At 45.0% G+C, this 20,281-nt stretch overlaps 1 protein-coding gene across 1 annotated transcript in view; it reads left to right on the top strand.

Annotated features, from left to right (window-relative positions):
• The window catches only part of LOC147748613 (extracellular serine/threonine protein kinase FAM20C-like), a 76,065-nt gene that overhangs the window by 15,762 nt on the left and 40,022 nt on the right, over positions 1–20,281 (top strand). The window contains exons 4-6 of the mRNA XM_086963389.1: positions 6,875–6,967; positions 7,757–7,872; positions 8,727–8,907. Of these exons, the coding sequence (XP_086819515.1) occupies positions 6,875–6,967; positions 7,757–7,872; positions 8,727–8,907 (390 nt within the window). The remainder of the gene's footprint in view (positions 1–6,874; positions 6,968–7,756; positions 7,873–8,726; positions 8,908–20,281) is intronic.

Below are 20,281 nucleotides of genomic sequence, written 5' to 3'. Positions count from 1 at the left end.
CAGATGAAGGCTCCACTGCTGCACCCTGGCGCCCCGAACCAAAATGTCCTGCTCCAGCAGCATGATGCTCTGTCTTTCGCCATCACAAGAAGTTTTCTTCCACTCCTGATGGATACGGCAAAGGTGGCTGCCACAGGGTCTCAAAATGGCGTCTGGGCCCTCGAAAGGCGGGTCTAGGCCGCTGGAGTAACTTTGTCCGAAATTGCAACTCGGGCACTTGCCCACCTGGGCGCAAGCCCCCACCATCGACAAACATCCCCTCGACTTTGAAGATTCTACCAAAGTCCCAAGAGCCCTCGGCCCCTTCAGGCTTCCGGTGAGGAACAGTTGCATTGATCTCAAATGAAATAACCACGGCACAGCAACAAGATGGCGGTGCTCTCGTGTCTGCATCAGCTTCCGTCTGAACCACCCAGGAACATTATGGGCTAACGAACTCGAGCAAGTTCCGGCTGAACATCAACATGACCCGGTAAGAGAGACTCTACCCCCTCCCTCTCTTGATTGACGGTCCACACCACCAGCCCCTCTGTTAGCACAGTTTTCTTTTGAACTGCCGAAAGGGACTCTGGTCCAACCGCCAATTGTCGGGGATATTTTGCCCCTGATGCTACTTCCGGACTAAACCGGCCTCGCCCAAAATGGCGCTGGTATCAATGGAAACTAACGGATGCCTCGTGGTGTTCCTTAGCTAATGAAAATTGATGTACCAAGATATATATATATATACGAACCATTGCGCACTCGATGTTTAAGGGAGGAGGGTTCACTTGGCGAACATTTAAGAAGGGTTCCGTAAAATGTTGATTTCAATGAACAATTTATTTTTGATATTTGTTGTAACCGATACATAACGTCGCTTATGATGCACACCCGCGGTTTACATCTAGGAAATGTGATTACGATGAGCTTGACTGTGTTTCCATTTATTAACTGAAATGCCCCTGATTCCTTCGTCACGCAATGAAATGTTTTTGGTTACTTGCAAATAATTAATTAGACCTTTTTTACATGTTCTTGTGCTACAAAATAACCCCCTACTGTATGTGCTTCCATCGACGACATGTCAGGCCAAAATATGAATTGCGCTCTCACATTTTACGTACTGAATAATTCTACAAATAAAGGTCTTAAAAAGCTATGGATAGGCATCGCATACTTTTGTAAATGCGGGTATCGGTGGGAGGGTTTTTCTGTGCGCAACCATTCTGCTCTTTTTTTAAGGTTATCCGAGAAAAAGGTTGTCCGGCCCCGGATTGATGGTCGAATCAAAGGTATGATACGCTGCCTCTAAGATATGCGACTAAGCTCAGGAACTGACGTATGAAAAAGGACCTCGACTTCTGAGAATGGGTAAAGTAAAACGGTGTGATTGATAAAATGTTATAAAGATATGGTGGTCGAAGGTACTAAGGTACAGGGTTGAACGAAGAACTGATATGCCTTAGAACATCACAGCTTTGGGAATGATTTAGGGATCCCGATGGCCGGATACATCTACAAAACCGGGTACCTCACGCTAGGCACCTCTGATTCCTCTTTTTAGCGTTTTCACTACACACGATCCTTAATGCCATCCTCGAACCTCCCCATGAACCACCTATCACATTGCCTGCCCCCATGACTTTAGGAAACCAAAACCCTAAGGGATTATATCCCGAAGAGATAAGTACGAGTATGTGGTAAGTAAAGGACTTTCGTGCCCATACATTTGATGTGTTCGAATGTTGTCCCCCTACCTCCCCTTTTTCCCCCTTTTTCCCTCTGCAGGTTACATTAGAATCCCGATTAGAGTATCATAAGGGATCTGGAACCACGTCACGCCCGATGCATGAAGACGGACTAGCGCTGCAAAACGGCACAACAAGGACGCTCTACCCAATGCACGACCTTTTTACCTGATCTAATGCTCTTCTGTCCCAAAACTGCATGCTTTCTACATCCTAACACAGACCCGAAACGTCTAAACGTTAGGTAACGCACTGAATAGCCCAAACAATACACGGTCATTCCCCATGTCACACGTGTACTGTTTGGCCTATTGTCTGTCTCTCTCTCTCTCTCTCTCTCTCTCTCTCTCTCTCTCTCTCTCTCTCTTACTCTCTCTCTCTCTCTCTCTCTCTCTCTCTCTCACTCACTCTTCCACCCCTCCACACTTTCCCTCTTCCTAGCAACTGTCACCTAATTGGCGAACCTGGTGCACCTCCTGATTGGCCCCAAATACCACAAGTATTTGCACAAATTTGTCCTAAATAAAATTGTATCGGTACCACGTTACTACCTCTCCTTTTCTACTAAAATATGGATGAAATTTAAATTGGCCGATAGGAAAGGGACAAGTAAGACGACTAAGGTTCCCTAAATTTGACCCACTCTCAGGGAACTATTTGTCAGTGGCTTCTATGATAAAATGTGTCTGTGGTAATGCGACCATCCCCATTGAAAATTGTCTCCGTACCCCAAGCTGTAAGAAATGATCGAGACACCCCCATCTACCCAAAATGCCCCCAGTTTGGTATCAGCTGCCCTGAACGAGAACTTGAAAAACGCCCCTTGCTCCGATTCGCTGTGTTCCTAATCGTTTTTCATAAGATCCCACCTTCCCCGAGGATAAGTTTAATAATTATCACAAACCACCCCCCCCGAGTTTTTGTAGTAACCAGGTTGCGAGGATTTATATAGAAAGTTAGAAAGATGTATGCAAAGTTAAAAATTAGATCGAAAATCGAAAGACCTTGTTGCTGTAAGCCTTGCTGAAAATAAGATGTTTTGATGTAATGAAGACTTGTTTAGCCTATGTTCATCCCTCAGAAGGATGCCTATCAGACTATGGTGAATAGCACGTTGCACTTTTTGTAAAATACAAGGCCCTGAAGACCAGCCTAGCCTTGCAAGACTCGTACTAGGGAAATGGGTCTCTGCCAGAAGAACTGACATCTACTATAATAGACATATGACAAATGAACGTAATAATCATCAAAGCGTCAAAGAATTAGCCAACAAAAGGAAGTTGTAAGGAATCCAGCAAATCCATCATCAATTGTTTATACGTTAGCCGCAAAAATCTCAAATGTAGCGAGTGCTTACCCCAGTTGCTCGGTGTTGGGAGAGAAAATAGATTTATGTAATTACCTTTTTCTGCAAAATCTCTAAAGACTGTCTTTTCAACACTCATTTAAGGGTATCACTGTCGGAGGGGAAAGAGACCGGATGTGGGAGCACGCGGCCTGACTGCGGATTGTGGAACATCAGCGACGGAGGCCGAGGCGAGACCACAGCAGTAAGGAGTCGCAGGACGGGGCACTGTTTCAAACAAAGCTAAGGAAAGGGCTGACCTGAAGCCCCTGCTCTATGATCAACGTGTGCCAAAAAGTCCCCGCTCTCTGAACATGGTTACGGACCCGCCTGTCGCAAACCCTCCGTCCCCCGGATCTGTTCCCGACTTGGCCTTGCTCCATCCCCTCCTCCTCCGACCTACCATAAGGACTGTTCACACCCGCACCTTTCCACCCGAACTCCCAAGTTCCTCCAAATCCCACTGAGCTACCCAGAGAAGAGTACTCCCTGCGTCAGAAGGGAGGGAGCTCCGACTAAGTAGACCACGAACTATGTTAAAATCCCAGAACGGTGACCTAGAACTCCACCAAGGGTCGCCCCCGAAGAAAAGATAAACAAAGTCTGTGGTTCTGCCCACTACCAAGCACCTTGAAGATGATGGAAGCAACAGGAAATGCCCACCACAGAGACTCAAGAAACGAACAGATCTCACAATTCTGGAACAATTGCATTTTCCATTGCAAAATCTATGCTCTGCATTACGGAAGAAGATGCACCTGCTCCAAAACCGTAACGCATTCCTCCTACGAGGTCTGACGAAAACCAAACAGAATGCACCCCTACCCGCAGACCCCCAACGACTCAATCCACATGAACATTTCTGTTGATAGGTAATCCAGGTGCTCAACAGTGCCGACAGAAGACGACAAAGGACAACGAGAACTCTGATATATATATTTTTACTGTATCTCATTTCTCTCCCAACCACCATTGGACTGACTATGCACCCGCCGTATACAAAAAGGACTTACTTATATGATAACTTACCAGTTCTTATTCTATGATCTGTACCCAACGCCCTCGCTACATAATTCTAGTCCGATATTGCATTACGATGACTTTTTCTGCAACCAACTTAACGATGAACCCGCCTACTAAATGATGAGATTTTTCAATATGATGTTTATAATGTGATGTTTATGTACAGTTCTTTCGCCTAAGTCCCCTCTCCCTTACTTATGATCGCTGCATATAGGTGTAGATAAGAAATAGGCCAGCAAGATGTCTTGGAAATGTTAAAGGGAGGACTGTGGAAAATTAACTCAAACTTGGTGAACATTATCGGCGTCATCTTGCCCCTTTCCAAGCCCATTCGTGCGCGTAAGCGGCAGCCATTTTGAGCACCATGGCCTCCCTGCCCCTCGCTGATAGCCAGCGCGTCTCTCTCTCTCTCTTAACCTCGCAAGCATTCCCCCGCGCGCTGACAACCCCCGCTCTCTCATGCCTTGGGTCATAAACCCCTCTTCAGCGCAGCTTCACCACGGAATCCCATCCTGCTCCCAGCGCGACACCTCCCCTCATTCCTTTCATGGCCTCAAACCCTTTTGATGCAAACCCCCTTTTTCCTGTGTCCCCGTTTGTCTTCCCTGTTCCCAGGCCGCCACCTGGCCCTGCGGATACTGTTTATTACCCCGTACAGTAGGAAGCTTCCCCTCCCCATCAAAAGACCCCCGAATCGATCAAAGCCCCCACCCCATGAGATCCGACCAACCCCATGCATTCCGTGAATCGGCGGAATGCCCTGCTGTGCGACAACCATCACCTGTTGTGACCGGGGTGGGGAATCCAACTGTAAATGTATGTGGGAACGGGTCTGAAGGGGAGATTCCGAGGATGTTCTTTCAAGTACTAAAGTATTGCGAGAATGTGTTATGTGCAATAAAGGTCATAAACCCTAGTATAAGAGGCCAGGCCTCAGAGATGTGGTTAGAGCACCTCGTGACGATACTTGCTGTCTGAATTGATGTGTTCTCCTCCGGAGAGAATAAAATCCTCGTTTCCTGCCTTCCAGTCTCCAGCGCCTGCTTCTTCATTGATTAATATTGGTGGGTCATAGAGGCGATACCGCCGGGCAACATAAAAGGGTCTTTGGTTACCGGTTGTCTTTGGAACCCTTTTTAACACATGTGCACACACACACAGACACTCTCACTCACTCATCTTTGAATGATTACACACACTCTCTCTCTCTCACATTCTCTCTCGCTCCCTCTCTTATCTTTAAATGGTTATTGCATAATTTATTTTTATTTTAACTGTTCCAAGATAGCCAATTATTTTATGTGGGGATGGCTACATTGCGTCCAATGAAAATGCTATTGCTCACACAGGGGAACCAATGGTTGAGGTTGACCGACTTATTACCCCAAGCTGTATTCATTGGTAAGCAAAAGTAAAGTGTGGTTGACTATTTAACAGACCAGTAGATGAAAACTGCTAAAAAAAAAGCCTTTTGGAACTCAGGCAACTTTCATTATCACTAGGATAGTCAGATAATTGTAGTTGGAATAACATTTAGGCATCTAGGGTGTGATGGTCTCTGTCCCCAGCGCTACTATCCTTACAGGGAAATGTCTAGGTCTCTGTTGTATGACGGTACCGCGCATGTAATTACCACGCATGCTTTTTCAACGCCATTTATAAAACGCATGGGTCACTATCACGCATGCTCTTTGTACGAAAATGTTTTCGGCGCATATACCTTTACCACTCATGCCTTTATTACGAATATTTTATTGTAAAAACATGGTTTGTAAAGGCATACATGTGATTACCATTTGGCAAACCTGGTAAAAGAATTAGGCAGTAGCATCTACTAGGCACCTTCAATCTGTTTAGTTATGCCAAACGTGGCATATGCGCACTTGTCAATGTGAACGAACATTATTTGATTACGTCGAATTAATTCAGTGTCTGCTTATTTGTGTGAAAATTTGGGGCTTTTTGTTCTACAGTTTGAGGCAGCGTAATTTACTGTTTCATCGGATTAATTATGTGCCTCTTTTTTTGCGGATTGTTTGCTCATTCATTTTCAGTTTGATGCATTCTACTTTTCCACACGAGCCCTCAGACTGCTAAGGCTTTTTGCTAGTTTTGACTGATTCCCTGGGGCACAGGCTACTGCATTTCAGCCTAGCCCAGACGCACAACTGTTAAATGTCATGTCGTCTGTTTTATGTCAAATTAGCGCCCTCACCTTCGTGTACGTTGAGGCATGCTTTCCGGAAGTGTTTAATCAGCTTCCTGTATCATTGGAGCGCGCTACGGGTTGTGGCTGGTCACGTGACTCAGTCAGTTCGCTTCCATTTCATTCACTGAACTTGCTGATCATCTTCTTGGAACCTTCTGACCGGATTCTTCAAAAGGTAATGATGTGTATGTGTGTAAATTGCACAGCGTAAATTGGACTTCTACTTAACACAAAGCCATTATTTACCACAAAGTCATTACCATGTATGAGCCTTTATCATTCGTAGTAAATGCATATGCGTGTTAAAGGCATGTGTGGTAAAGGCATATGCGTGGTAATGGTTTCGTGGTAACAGTCATGCGTGGTTGTGACTGCGTTTGAATGGCTGTTTCCCCTAGGTCTCACCTTCCTTTACTATGATGGGGTTCCAGATTCCTGGCTCCAGCCTTAGTCCTTATTCCCTTCCTAACTGGCTTCTGGTCAGAAATGCTCTTTGTAAGGAGTCAGGTTTCATTGAATGTGGTCCCCAAGGTAGGCCTGAATTCACCCTGTGTTTATGGGTTCCAGGCAGACGAGGGATCAGGAGACGCCAGCTGATTTCTTCTACTTCTCTGACTTCGAACGGCACAACGCGGAGATTGCAGCCTTTCACCTGGACAGGTGAGTAATCCAGTGGCTGTTATTTCCGGGTTTTCAGTGGAATTACTTGGACATAAAAACATAGGCTCAAGAACATATACTTCCAGTAAACAGACCTTTCATGAATATATCCTTACAAAAACCGCAACGTGTTTTAAATTCCTAAATCAAACCAAACTTATATCCCACCTATTATAAGACTAGACTACTTTACTATTCTAACCCCAGTCCATCTGGGCATTCACTCTTTATAGTGGGTTGAGGTGCTTGTTGACATGTCTGTATGAAGATATATGTATTTCTGGTATTTTGCTAGTCACTGCTTTCCATCTGGCCCATTTTAGGTGCAGACTCTGAGATTCCTCTCTCTCGTGAGGCTGCTAAGCACCCAGCATTTCCACACTGCTCACCTTTGGGCTCAGCCTGGAGAGAGCTCCTTCACACTTGCCTGCACACACGGTCACTCACATACACACACGCTCCTCCCTATTCTTCAATAATGGGACCACCTCCGAAGAGATCTCCTTCACACACCCACATATTCACTCCCTACCTCCGCCCCATTACTCTACTGCACCAAGAGCCCTCCCACCCCATTCGTTAATGGTCCTCCCTCACACAGCGACACAGCTTAACCAATGTGGCAAAGCGCAAGAGTGAACTTCAGCCTCCAGATTTTTTGAGTGCTTGACTTCTTTCCCACACACATCCACAGGGTTGCGCCAGGGTAGCCTTCTCGGTCTGATACTGAGGGTGACCTACACTTGATTGGAAGATGACTAATATCTCTCTAAACTTCTGTTCCGGAAGGGTCTTAGACTTCCGTAGGATTCCGCCTGTCGCTGGACGCCTGGTGAACATGACCATGGAGATCAGGGACATCACGACTGACAGGAGGCTGGCCAAGACCTTCTACATCTCCCCAGGTGAGAGGGTAGAGCCCTACAAAGTCTCCAACGTCTGCCTGTGTCTTTACAAATGAGTCATTTCCGTGGGCAGGGTGTGCCACCTGGTGGAAAGTGCTATGATGTCTTAGCAGAAGTAGATAGACACAGGTCTACAAGTGACCCCCAGTGGTCAGTTACAGCATGGCATTGGCTGAGGTCCTGGGAGAGAGACTGTGGTGCAGCAGTAACGCTTAGTGGTCAATCACGGTATTGAATTGGCTGATGTCCTGGACAGGGCACATTCTGGTTCGCAGTGCCTCCCAAAGATCAGTCCCAGTGTCACAGTAGTGACACTCTGTGCTCAGTCATAGTAGTGTACTGAGGTTATGGTGGGAGCAGACATCAATTCATCAGTGACACCCCGTGTCCAATCACAGTATGGCATTGAGGGAAATACTGGGAGGAGCAGACATCAGTGCAGTAGCGGCACCCAGTGGCAAATAATGATATGTACTGGCTGAAGACTGAGGAGGATCAGATGTAGGCACAAAGGTGGCAGCCAGTGGCCAGTACTAGCACAAATTCTCGGAGGCCCCGTAGAGTCATGACCATTTGACTGGACCTTCAGTTGCTGATTTATTGCAAGCCTTCCACTACATCTTGATTTAATGTGCTCCTAAAATGTTTAAAGTAGAAATCTAACCATGCAGGAACTGCATTCTCTTCTGACAATGAAAATCTTTAACACCTTCATTCTACAATGCAAAATCATTGATTATGATTACCTGCCATCTACCCTAGATCACGTCCTGAGTGTGGGGAGACTGTTAAATGGCTGAGATGTTGTGTTTTCGGAATATTCATGCCACTGCATTTGCTTTTCATGTTTACAGCCAATAATATTTGCTTCTATGGAGAATGCTCGTACTACTGTTCCACAGAGCATGCACTGTGCGGCCAGCCCGACCTCATCGAAGGTTCCATGGCGGCCTTCTTGCCCGATGATAGTCTGGCCAAGCGCCGCTCCTGGAGGAGTCCCTGGAGGCGGTCCTACCACAAAAGCAGGAAGGCGGAGTGAGTACTGGCGGGCGGCTGACTGAAAATGGGTAGCCCAGGAAGTGGATTCTGCCTCAGGATAAGGATGATGGAAAGACTTGGGATGAAATAGCAGAAGCATAGAGGTGTGATGGAAATGTGTATGTGACAGAGTAATCCCTTGAAGCAGCCATGTAAGAAGTGCCAGATTACCAAATAGGCAGAGTAGGCACCGGCCAATGGGCCCCACTCATTTTAGGTGCCCTTGACAACAGATCAAAATAATATTGATTTGATCTTGAAAGAAAAAAACTTTACATTAAAGACTCTATAGAACTAGTACTTTTTTAATGTAATGTACCCATCAACAACTTCAAGTACATAAACCAGAGACATCAGATTCACATAACAGTTTGTCTCTTAAGAGCTCATCTTTTTGCAGCTGTCAGTTTGTAAACAAAATCTGGTGCATTGGGTATTAAGGGATAATTTGCGAGGGGGGCCTGAAATTTCGACTGCCTAGGGGCCTCCAAGAGGTTTAATCAGGCACTGCATGTAAGATCTGATCGTGATTTGAAGGTCTATGAGAAGTTGTTGTAGAAGAGTCAGGTTGAAAACACTGGATTGTGGGGAATGTAGTCATCTTGACAGCAGTCCTACGGGTGGTTAATGACTATTGGTTTAATGAGAGAGGAGGGGTCAGGTCATTTGAGCTAAAAAAGGAAATGGAAATTAGGAAGGCATGTGCCGTAATTAAGAAAGATGCAGTTTGAAGCACAGATGCAGAGTAACATGAAGGTATGTGACCGAGAGGAGGCGAACCGTAGTTTAGGTATTGGGTTACAAGAAAGGAATATGAGTTATTACTGATAGTGGTTTTAACAACTACGTGGAAAGTTTAAGGGGCAGTAGTGAGAAGGGCTTCAAGGCAATGTTTTTGGGTAACATACATCTATGGTTTTAGAGGGAAAACGCTGCTTGAGGGTTAGTTGCAATACATGGCAAGGGTCTTAAACATTTAATATTCTTTAAAAATACACACTATGTATGTTTCAATGGTCTGGAAATACAATTTATAGACTTATGTTTTCTTATTTATAGTGAAACCCGTGAAGAAGAGCTAATTAAAGCTTAAAATGCATTGGGTATAAGATGAGTCACTTCTGAGGATGTTTTATGTTTTCCGGCGTGCCCAGAAAAAGGCTTGGATAAGCATATCTGCGGCATGAGAAGCAGTTGAATACATTATGTCTTACGGGTGATTTACCATTGGAAATAAATGAAACCATCAAAAGTTTATGGAGTACATGGATCAATTCTTGAAAATTTGGAGAATAAGTGCTAAATCAAAGAAACGCTGTGCGTCCATGCAAGGAACGCAACTACGCTCCAATTGTTTACTGCATGTAAGAAGCCATGCGCAGAATAAACAAGAACATCTAGGTCTGCACCGGGCTTATGTGCCTTCTTCACTGGAATATTCCAAATGAAAGAGGGTATTGGCTCCAGTTAGGCAGAATAGGAAAAACTGAGGCAGTGAAAAACTGCAGAGAAACAATCTCATAACCTGCTGGGAAACAGACTGCCTTACTGAGCCACAATAACTGGAAGAAAAGAGCTGGGTTCTTGCCAATTTCTGCAAGCAATGCCTTATTTAAATTACTAATAACAAAAAAAGAACATGGATTCAAGATAACTCCTGTGGATCTCAGAGGCTAGTTGGCTTGCAACATAGCTGGCAAAGGACCCCATATCATTATTGAAGCCTCTAGCCAGTCTGGCCTTTTTTGCGAAAGTGTCCTGGGACCAAGATGAGTCCTGGAACACTCCCTATTCACAAAAAAAGGACTTTTGTTGGGCCTTGTGTATTAATTGCATGCCACCATACGTGATGACCTAACTGTCTTACCCTGCCTAATGGAAAATTAAAGTTACAATCCCCAGCCTCCCAGCTGCTGACTAAACATCTGGGACTAGATGAAGGCGACCCTCATGATTTTGGACTATTTGATAGCTAGGTATTAGGATACTACGCATGCGTGGAGCAAGAACTCTCTCCCATCATGGATGTGCAAATGATACACATACTAGCTTTAGAGAGATTAATCTTGTAGAGAATTTGACAACAGAGTTAGAATTAGGATATAGGTTTGATTACATGCTAAAATTGAAGAAATGTTGGGAAGCATCCAAAAGCTTATCAAAGAACTCCACGAAGTTTAGGCAGGAATTACAGGGAGATATGCATTCCTGCCAGTGGGCTAGTAAGCGGCTGTTATAACAGCAGCATGTTAAGCGGCTGGGTTTTCACAACAGTGGCACATGATTTTAGGACAGGCTAGGGCTGCCAGATCACTCCCAATTGGCAGGACACCATGTTTTCAATTTTAGGCTTGGGTTTGAGAAATTGGTACATTCTGCGAGTGGCAGTCTTGACTTGCTTCAGAGGAACCAATAGCAATAATAAACCTGGCAGTAAATATTTGTAAAAGGAAAGCCCATGACGGTGAAATGGTGTCCCGTTGACATGAAGCGTTCTGGCATCCATAAAAGAATCAAAAGGTGGACATATACAAGGTTAGGGCATTCCAGGTGGAAACAGAGAAACCCCATGCCCAAGATGTTAAGAGTGACTAACCGATTAAACATATCAGAGATTAAACATCAGTTTGTGTCTGAAGGACACTAGTAAGGAGGCCCAAAGAAAAGGAACTGCCAAATTAAAGAATGTAGCTGCTTAGTGTGCAAAGTACTTGCAAGATACGTTCTTCCCTAAAGCTAAAGTCCTTAAAGTGGGGTAATGAGCTGCTCTTGTGGCAATCTAACATACCGCTTTGGCTGCACTGGGTTATGTCCAAGGACAAACGTTGGTTATCTATAGCTTGATAGTTGTCAACCTCAGATGGCCATGGCTGAATGTGTATCGGACTGCTCCTTGGACTTGAGTTTTCTGGGATTGTAGACTTCAGTAGAAAGACCTTGACTGTGTATCTGTTAAACCTTTCATAATCAACCTAAAACCACCTTCACTGGATCACAAAGAGGCAGAGGAGAGGATTTTCTGGTGTTGGAAATATGATCTCTTCTAGGGAAACTGAAAATTAGTAAATCTGAGCAATGTGTAGCTGATAAAGGATCTTCCCTGAAATCCCAAGTACAGGGTATCACAAAGGTCCAAGTGAGAAATAATGGAAGCTGCTATGACAGTGTCTTAGCTTTTGCAACAGGAGAGTGAAGATCTTTTTATTATGTGAAAGTGGGTAAAAACGTTTGTTTCTAAAGTAGAAATATACAGCATTAGGAACATATAGGCATCCTTATTTAAGCCTTTGTATTTTATTTGTAACTAACAATGCTCCCCACCACCACCCAACAAACACTAAGCTGGGTGTTGAAAAGATAAGCTCTTCACAGCTGAAAAATATCCTTTAGTTCTTTCCCACATTGCATTGCAGCCAGCTGGAATGCATCCAAGCTTAGCCAATGTTCAAATTGTCCTGCAAAGGCTTAAAGGAGCCAGATTCTCACAGGGCTGTGTCAAAAAATTTGCATGCCAACAAATGTGCATGCGTGGGTGTATGAGTGGCCATCTATCAGTAACTCACAGAGTTGATTAAAAGGCTGTCAACATAAAAAATGACCCGCACTTTACAGGTCTGGATGTCCTCAGCCCGTCTGCACGAGCATTTGCAGGAGATCTCTGCAGAACGGATTTTCTGGTATCTGCTGGTCAGTAGAGATGAGTACCGTTGAATGACCTTGGAGGGGGAAAGCGCAACCAGAATCAGTTGTTTTAACCTAGGTTATTTGGGGAGACCTGGATCTATACCACGTTTTCAGGATAACCACTTACTATGCAAATGATCCCCATTGAAATGCATGGAGTGTAAATGTGTCCTGTGGGAATATCCTGAAACTCTGTCAAGGATGCAGACCTTCTGGGTCAACATAGGATTACCTCATGTCAAATACTTACTTACTTAGGCCTACTACCCCTCCTGGGGTAAAGGCCATCAACTAGGACTCCCCAGCCATCTGTATCTTTGCTTTTTCTTTCAATCTGACTCCAGGTGTGGCTCATCTCCTTGCAGTTAGCCTCGGGGCCTCAGTGCCAGGAGTTTTTTGGCCTTCCTCTTTTCCGTTCCCTTGAATGTTCAAGGCCAGGGTTGCCTGGTAGTGTTTGATATGGGAGGAAGTGACCTATCCAGCCAAAGCCTCTTTTTGACATTTCTGCATGAGCAGGAAGTTGGAAAGTCTGCTGTCATGGGTCGTTGCAGATGGTGTTTGGCCGGCGGATTTGGAGGAGTTTCCTCAGACAGGTGTTGACGAAGATCTGGATTTTGTTGTTGGTGGTCACAGTTGTCCCCCAAGTTTCTGCTCATTCAGAAGGACTGATTTTATGTTGATGTTAAAAAGCCTGATCTTGGTTTGCAGCATTAGGTCCTTGGAGTTCTAGATCTTCTTAGCAGACTAACGGCAGCCCATGGTTTGCCAATTCATGCCTTCACGTCGAAGTCTGTGCTGCCCTGCTTGTCTAGGACACTGCCCAGGTAAATGAAGGCCTCAACCTCTCTGACTGCAGTTGTGATGACCATGTTAGCCTTCAGAATTTAGTTTTTTACCATGTGGATGTTGAGGTCAAGTTGTGCTCATATGGCTTCTACATTTTGGTCTTTTCTTGCATCTACAGGTGGGTATGGCAGAGTAGGGTCGTCTGCAAAGTCCAGGTTGTCGAGCTGCGTCCAAGGTGTCCACTGAATCCCATTACTTATCCTTGCTGTGGGCATCTTCATGATCCAGTCTATGCCCAGCAGGCAAGAGAAAAGGAAAGGGCAAACAACCCTGGGGGACTCCATTTCTCACTTGGAAGGCTTCTGTGACTTGTCCTCTATGAGCTATCTTGCAGATCATTCCCTCATAAGAGTTCCTGATGATTTTTACGCTTTTATCTGGCACACCGTAGTGGTAGAGGAGTTTCCAAAGGATCTCTCTATCCATGCTGTTGAATGCCTACTCATAGATGATGAAGTTGACATAGGTGGAATTTCATTCCATCGACTGCTCAATGATGATGCTCAGTGTTCATTCCGGTCTGTGCAGGATCTATCTTTGCAAACATTCAGCTTGCTGGTCTAGCAACTGAGTATCAACTTTTTCCTTCATTCTATTCAGGATGACTCTGTTGATCACTTTGCCTGGAGATGATAAAATAGTTATCCCTCTGTAGTTTGCAGTTACTAAGGTCACCTTTCTTGGGCATCTTGATGACATATCCCTCCTTCTAGTCTGATGGCACATTTTTCTCTTCACAGATCCTTCCAAATATGAGGTAGAGCATGTCTACTTATGTTTTAATGTCTGCCTTCAGTGCTTCTGCAGGAATGTTGTCAGGTCCTGCCGCCTTCCCACTTCTCAGATGTTTGATGGCTTGACATGATTTCTTCCCTGGCTGGTTGGTCGATTGGCAAGTTCTTGTCAGCAGGCTATATGTCTGCCGAAGACTGCTGCACAGGATGGTTCACTAGTTTTTTAAAGTGCTCCACCTATCTTTTTGTTGACCATCTTTACTCATGATTATCATCACAGATTTGTCTTTAACAGACTTGTCTGGCTTGCTGTATCTGCCAGAGAGATTCCTTGTTATGTCGTAGAGTTCTTTTAAGTTTCCATGGCTCGCTGCTTCCTGACCTTCTGTCGCAAGACATCCATAAATTTTGCATGTCTGCTTGTAAGCTTCTCTTCGCTTCCTTGTTGTGTTTGGTGTATTCGCCCTGAGCTTGTGCTTTTTCTGCCCTTGTTCAGCTGGTGTTGATTGCAGCTTTCTTTTCCTTTCTCTCTTTGATTTTGCAGAGTCTTGCTAGAGATCCATTCTTTATGCTGGTGTTTCTTGGGACCCAGTACCTCTTTTTCCTTGTGCAGAAGATCGCTGTGATGATTCTAGGACCATGATCTTCCATCAAATCAGAGATCTGTTGGAAGTAACATCAGTGCTGCTCCCTGAGTGTGTGGGGTGGTCTCTTCCTCGTGTCCAGAATACAGCAGCATTCCTCCTGGAGCCAGTCTTTTCTGTACGGACTGTGTTCATCTGGTCTCGCTGATGCCAAGAAGAGCAAGGTTGTATTTATTCATCACCGCTGCCACTCGGGCTTTTCCCAATGGCGATGGACTTGGTCGAAAGCAGATGGATCGGCTTTGTGGAGTCTAGGGATCTCTACTTTAACTGCAAGGCTGCATAGCTCTCAGTGAAGGAGATTACTCTTTACCCAAGGCCGGAATGTCTTTTGGTATTTTGGCTGAAGTTTCTGTAGCTTGAATTTTTTACATGATGTGGTAGCTAGCCCCAAGCATAACCCTCCTCCTTTCGCACCTGGGCTTGAGATTGGTCATGGCACAATTTAGGGGTCAAATACTGAAGAGAATGTGCTAAGGTTCCAGGAGGGTACCTGGCAAATATCATCTCCTCTCTGCAACAGATGCTGAATGACATTTTGACTATTTAAAAAGTAAATGTGACAGCCTGGTTTCCTGCAAATGGCTCACCTTGATTAGCTATCAGTGCCTGCAAGGGTCATCATGCATCAAGTGGAAGCTAGAAAGTGAGTAGAGACTGTTCTCTCAGTAGTAGGTGCACAGAGATCTTGGTAGTTAGGGTCGGTGCGCTGGGATTAGGGAGGATGACTGTCACACTTAAGTCAGTGATGTTTCTTGAAGCCGTTCCAAGACAGACGTTATCATTTTCCAATGGAGCACATCTATGGTTGAGAGGGAACTGGTATTGCCAATGAGCGCAGGCAGTTCTTTTATCATCTATGAGAAAGTTAGGCCTGAGGTTTGATACTGAGGTATCGTGGTACTCAGAGCCCTTAAGGAGGAAGGTCTTCACGGTGCTGTTTCCGTTTTACACATTACCACAATGTAACATTTTGAGTCAGCCCATGTTGTGCTGGGGTGAGTACAGGTATAGAGAAACCGCCTGCCAAGAGCACGAGGATCTGCATAGATCGACAATGTCCCTATGAGTTCATGCAGAGGGAAACCCTCTAACAAGGCAGACATCTTTTATATTGGTTTCTTTCTCCTTGTGCGACTTTATGGCTTGAGGACACTAATGCATACTTCCATTTTTATTAAGCATTGTCAAAGCCAATATGTCTGGTCTTGGCAAGCTGGTTCGATAGCTATATTTTTAATTTGGTACGGCTAGCAAAAGGCAGAAAAAGAAAATGTGCTGCTGCCTAAACGTGACTACCATAGCTTGTAATAAAAATGTTACATTTGAAAAATATTAACCAACTGATATCATTTTAATAGAACAGTATGAGTACTTCCTAGCAGGCAGGTGTACTTAGAGCAAATAAAGAAAACCTTTTTAGCTGTAATGCATATCACAGGAAAATATTATCATTGATGCATTTCATTTCATGAAGCTTTATTCGGTGCATTAAAAGAACAATGACCATAAAAGCACATAAGCAAAATGATTACATAATTATACAGATAAAACAGGATTAAAAAAATCATGCTTTGCCTAAGCTGCATTGACTTACATAAAAACGTGGCAATATAAAAACATTTGTCCGGAGATTTCAATTCATAAATCAATTTCATAGCATCATCAACATTAAAAATAGCATATTTTTTAAAAATTGGTTTTAGATAAACAATCCTCAAGTTCATATAGAGAGTACAAATTAGCATAAAGTGCAGGGTGCTCTGTTTCGCGTGACCATCGCATGGGCATGGTACAACTGGATGTTTTTTTAATTGTGGGAAAGCCACCAATCCATGAGCCAACCCAAGTCTAAGTCTAGTCAGAACAAACCTATGTGTATCATTGATGCAAACAAAAGGTATTATTGTCTTCGAATTACTTACATTTGATGACATATTTTAAGCATATCAAGATAACTGAAAAAAGCTCCAAAATAGAAGGAAAATCACAATGGTAACGTAAAGATTTAGCCCACCAGCCTTTGGACAGAAGTGCACTTCTTTTTAAGAGAGACGTGCACATGTAAATAGACAAAATGCCATCACTCGGAGTGCAGTGAGCGTACCCATGCCACCATGCTGTGGTGATTCAGAAAAGGGGGGTGGTGATGAACAGAGTGTCTGAATTAAGCAGACCACTCTTACCCAGTCCAAAGATCAGGGCTTGATCCATCACCGTTATTTATCTCACTGCATCATCCCAGCTCAGAACCTGGCTATATGCAAATCAGTCTGTCCCTGGCCCAGTGCATCATGGGAACAGGGCAGACTAAACTACCAAGCCAATTCAGCTACCGGGGACCGGTTTCTGGCATTTCAGCCGTCTTCGGCCCAGCTTGCTTGAATCCTGATGGTGCAGTGAGAAAGGGACTCATGTCTGAGTATACCCTGCCACACCTATAGTGGCCAAAAACGATTCAGAAAAGGGGGTGGTGATGAACAGAGTGTCTGAATTAAGCAGACCACTCTTACCCAGTCCAAAGATCAGGGCTTGATCCATCACCGTTATTTATCTCACTGCATCATCCCAGCTCAGAACCTGGCTATATGCAAATCAGTCTGTCCCTGGCCCAGTGCATCATGGGAACAGGGCAGACTAAACTACCAAGCCAATTCTTCACCAGAAAGGAGACAAGCTACCGGGGACCGGTTTCTGGCATTTCAGCCGTCTTCGGCCCAGCTTGCTTGAATCCTGATGGTGCAGTGAGAAAGGGACTCATGTCTGAGTATACCCTGCCACACCTATAGTGGCCAAAAACGATTCAGAAAAGGGGGTGGTGATGAACAGAGTGTCTGAATTAAGCAGACCACTCTTACCCAGTCCAAAGATCAGGGCTTGATCCATCACCGTATCTGCTTAATTCAGAGACTCTGTCCCTCACCACCCCTTGTTGTAAATATTTTTGTCCACCCTAAGCGTGGAAGGGTATTCTCAGATGTGAGACCCTTGCTCATTGCACCATCAGGATTCAAGCAAACCGGGCCGAAGACGGCTGTAATGCCAGAAACCGGTCCCCGGGAGCTTGTTTCCTTCCCAGTGTAAGAATTGGCTTTTGTAGTTTGGTTTGCCCTGTTCCCATCATGCACTGGGACAGGAACAGACTAATTTGCATACAGCCAGGTTCTGAAACTGGGATGGTGCAGTGAGCTAAAAAACGGTGTTGGATCTAGCCCTGATCTCTTGACTGGGTGAGAGCTTTCTGCTTAATTCAGAGACTCTGTCCCTCACCACCCCTTGTTGTAAATAATTTTGTCCACCCTAAGCGTGGAAGGGTATTCTCAAATGTGAGACCCTTGCTCATTGCACCATCAGGATTCAAGCAAACCGGGCCGAAGACGGCTGTAATGCCAGAAACCGGTCCCCGGGAGCTTGTTTCCTTCCCAGTGTAAGAATTGGCTTTTGTAGTTTGGTTTGCCCTGTTCCCATCATGCACTGGGACAGGAACAGACTAATTTGCATACAGCCAGGTTCTGAAACTGGGATGGTGCAGTGAGCTAAAAAACGGTGTTGGATCTAGCCCTGATCTCTTGACTGGGTGAGAGCTTTCTGCTTAATTCAGAGACTCTGTCCCTCACAGTGGCGGTTTTACCGTGGGGGCGTTTGGGCGCCGCCCCCCCTGTTTTCTCGCCGTGCGAGAAGAAGGCAGAAACAAATGGTAGTTATTTATTTATAACTACCATTTGTTTCTGCCTGCCCTTCTCGCACGGCGAGAAATCAGTCAGCAAACTTCCTCGAGCCTCAGTCTCCTACTCTGCATGCTGCAGAACGGAGAGTGGGAGGAGGCTTGGGGGAGTGGCTTGCCCACTGTTGTGAATACGGACTGTTTGGACAGCCTGAGAGGCTGTCCAAACAGACAGTATTAGCAACAGTGGGCAAGCCGCTCCCCCAAGCCTCCTCCCACTCTCCGTTCTGCAGCATGCAGAGTAGGAGACATGACGTATTTAGGGCAGCCGGCCGAACCAATCAGCGCCGGCTGCCATGGAGGGGAGGGAGGCTGCCTGCAGCCTTCGGTGACGAGGGAGGCATTCAAAAAAATCCAGGATGGCGCGCGGGAGTCTGCAGTATCGGCCCTCGGGACAGGACTCGAGTCGAGAGCGGGAAGCCAAGCCAAGGTAAGTTTTTTTACATTTATTTTTATTTGTATTATTATGAGGCAGTCAGTCCGATTTTACGCCCCGATAAAAATTTATTTACTAATTTGAAGGTCTGCTACCCGTAGCTTGCACGGCTGGGGGGTGGGGTTGGGGGAGGTTGTGTGTGTGTGCTCATGCATGTGTGTTGTGTGTGTGGTCAGTTGTCTACAGTGATTTTAGCGGTCGGTTCTCCGTCCTCCCAAACACTAACAAAGCCCAGAGGACGCATCACACAGTTTCTAAAGTGCACTTACTCAATTTCTGCCGAAACTTCTCAGATCGTAAAATATTCGAATTTTCACAAGTTTGTCTGTAGAACCCCTTGTAAAAACCGAGGATTTTTAGCAAGAGCCATTCAAAACAAGCACTGGCAAATCGAATCTGCCGTGTCTTTGGGAACTATTGACTTTGCCAATTGTTTTTAGCGATGCTGTGCTGCAAGACTAGAGAAAACAAAACAAAAAAAAGTTGCATTAGAGGTGCAGTGGGTGTTATTTTGTAGGCGTGTGCACCGCGCATACATGCGCTCAAAAAAATTGCAGTTTTTTCCTATTTATTTACTGATTTAAGTTGGGTTGATAAATAAAAAAAATGTTAGCGCCAAAGCATAAAAAACAATACGTATGGCATGTAAGCAACAAAGAGAGCGGGGGTGGAAACAACACAGAGGACACAGGTGGGCGGATGGATCACAGAAGACGGGGTCAAAAGCACTTGGGTGAGAGAAAGCGCACTGTGGAACAGGGAGCAGCTCATGGGGCAAAAAGCAATGTGGGGAGAAGCACAAAAGGGCAAGGACAACACAGAGCGGCCGTTTTCTGCTGCCTCGGCGTTCCAGGTTATGAATATGTATCGTTGTCTTGAAGCTGCTTTGAATGGGGCTGGGATTTAATTAGTAAACTGTCTGTAATTACCAGATTACAACGGGATGCAGCGGGTTTTGACTAGGAATTGCACTATAGTAGGGCAGCATAATAAACTGGTTTAAAATGAATGATTCCCAGGGCAAAAGGGAGGCGGTAATCATTGGAAAAAGAACGTAGTACTTTTATGGGCTCCCCTTGCACAGGTTCCTGCTTGACCCAGCGAGTCTGCCCAATTTCGCAAGTTCCCACTCAAAAATGCAAAGCCTATTTGGGTCCACGTCTTGCACCTAGTTTGCCATTTAATTTCCTCTGTGGTGTTTACGAAATCTGAATAACAAATTTACCTCCTTTATCTCCAACTCTCTTCCCATTTAATTACTTATGCCTCTGCTCTCCAGTTTTTATAATGGGCACGCCTTTCT

Source organism: Lissotriton vulgaris, chromosome 1_1 (genome assembly GCF_964263255.1).
Source record: "Lissotriton vulgaris chromosome 1_1, aLisVul1.2, whole genome shotgun sequence".
Classification (NCBI taxonomy): Eukaryota; Metazoa; Chordata; class Amphibia; order Caudata; family Salamandridae; genus Lissotriton; species Lissotriton vulgaris.
The sequence above is the reverse complement of the archived record's forward strand: the minus strand, read 5'-3'. Positions and strand labels throughout refer to the sequence as shown.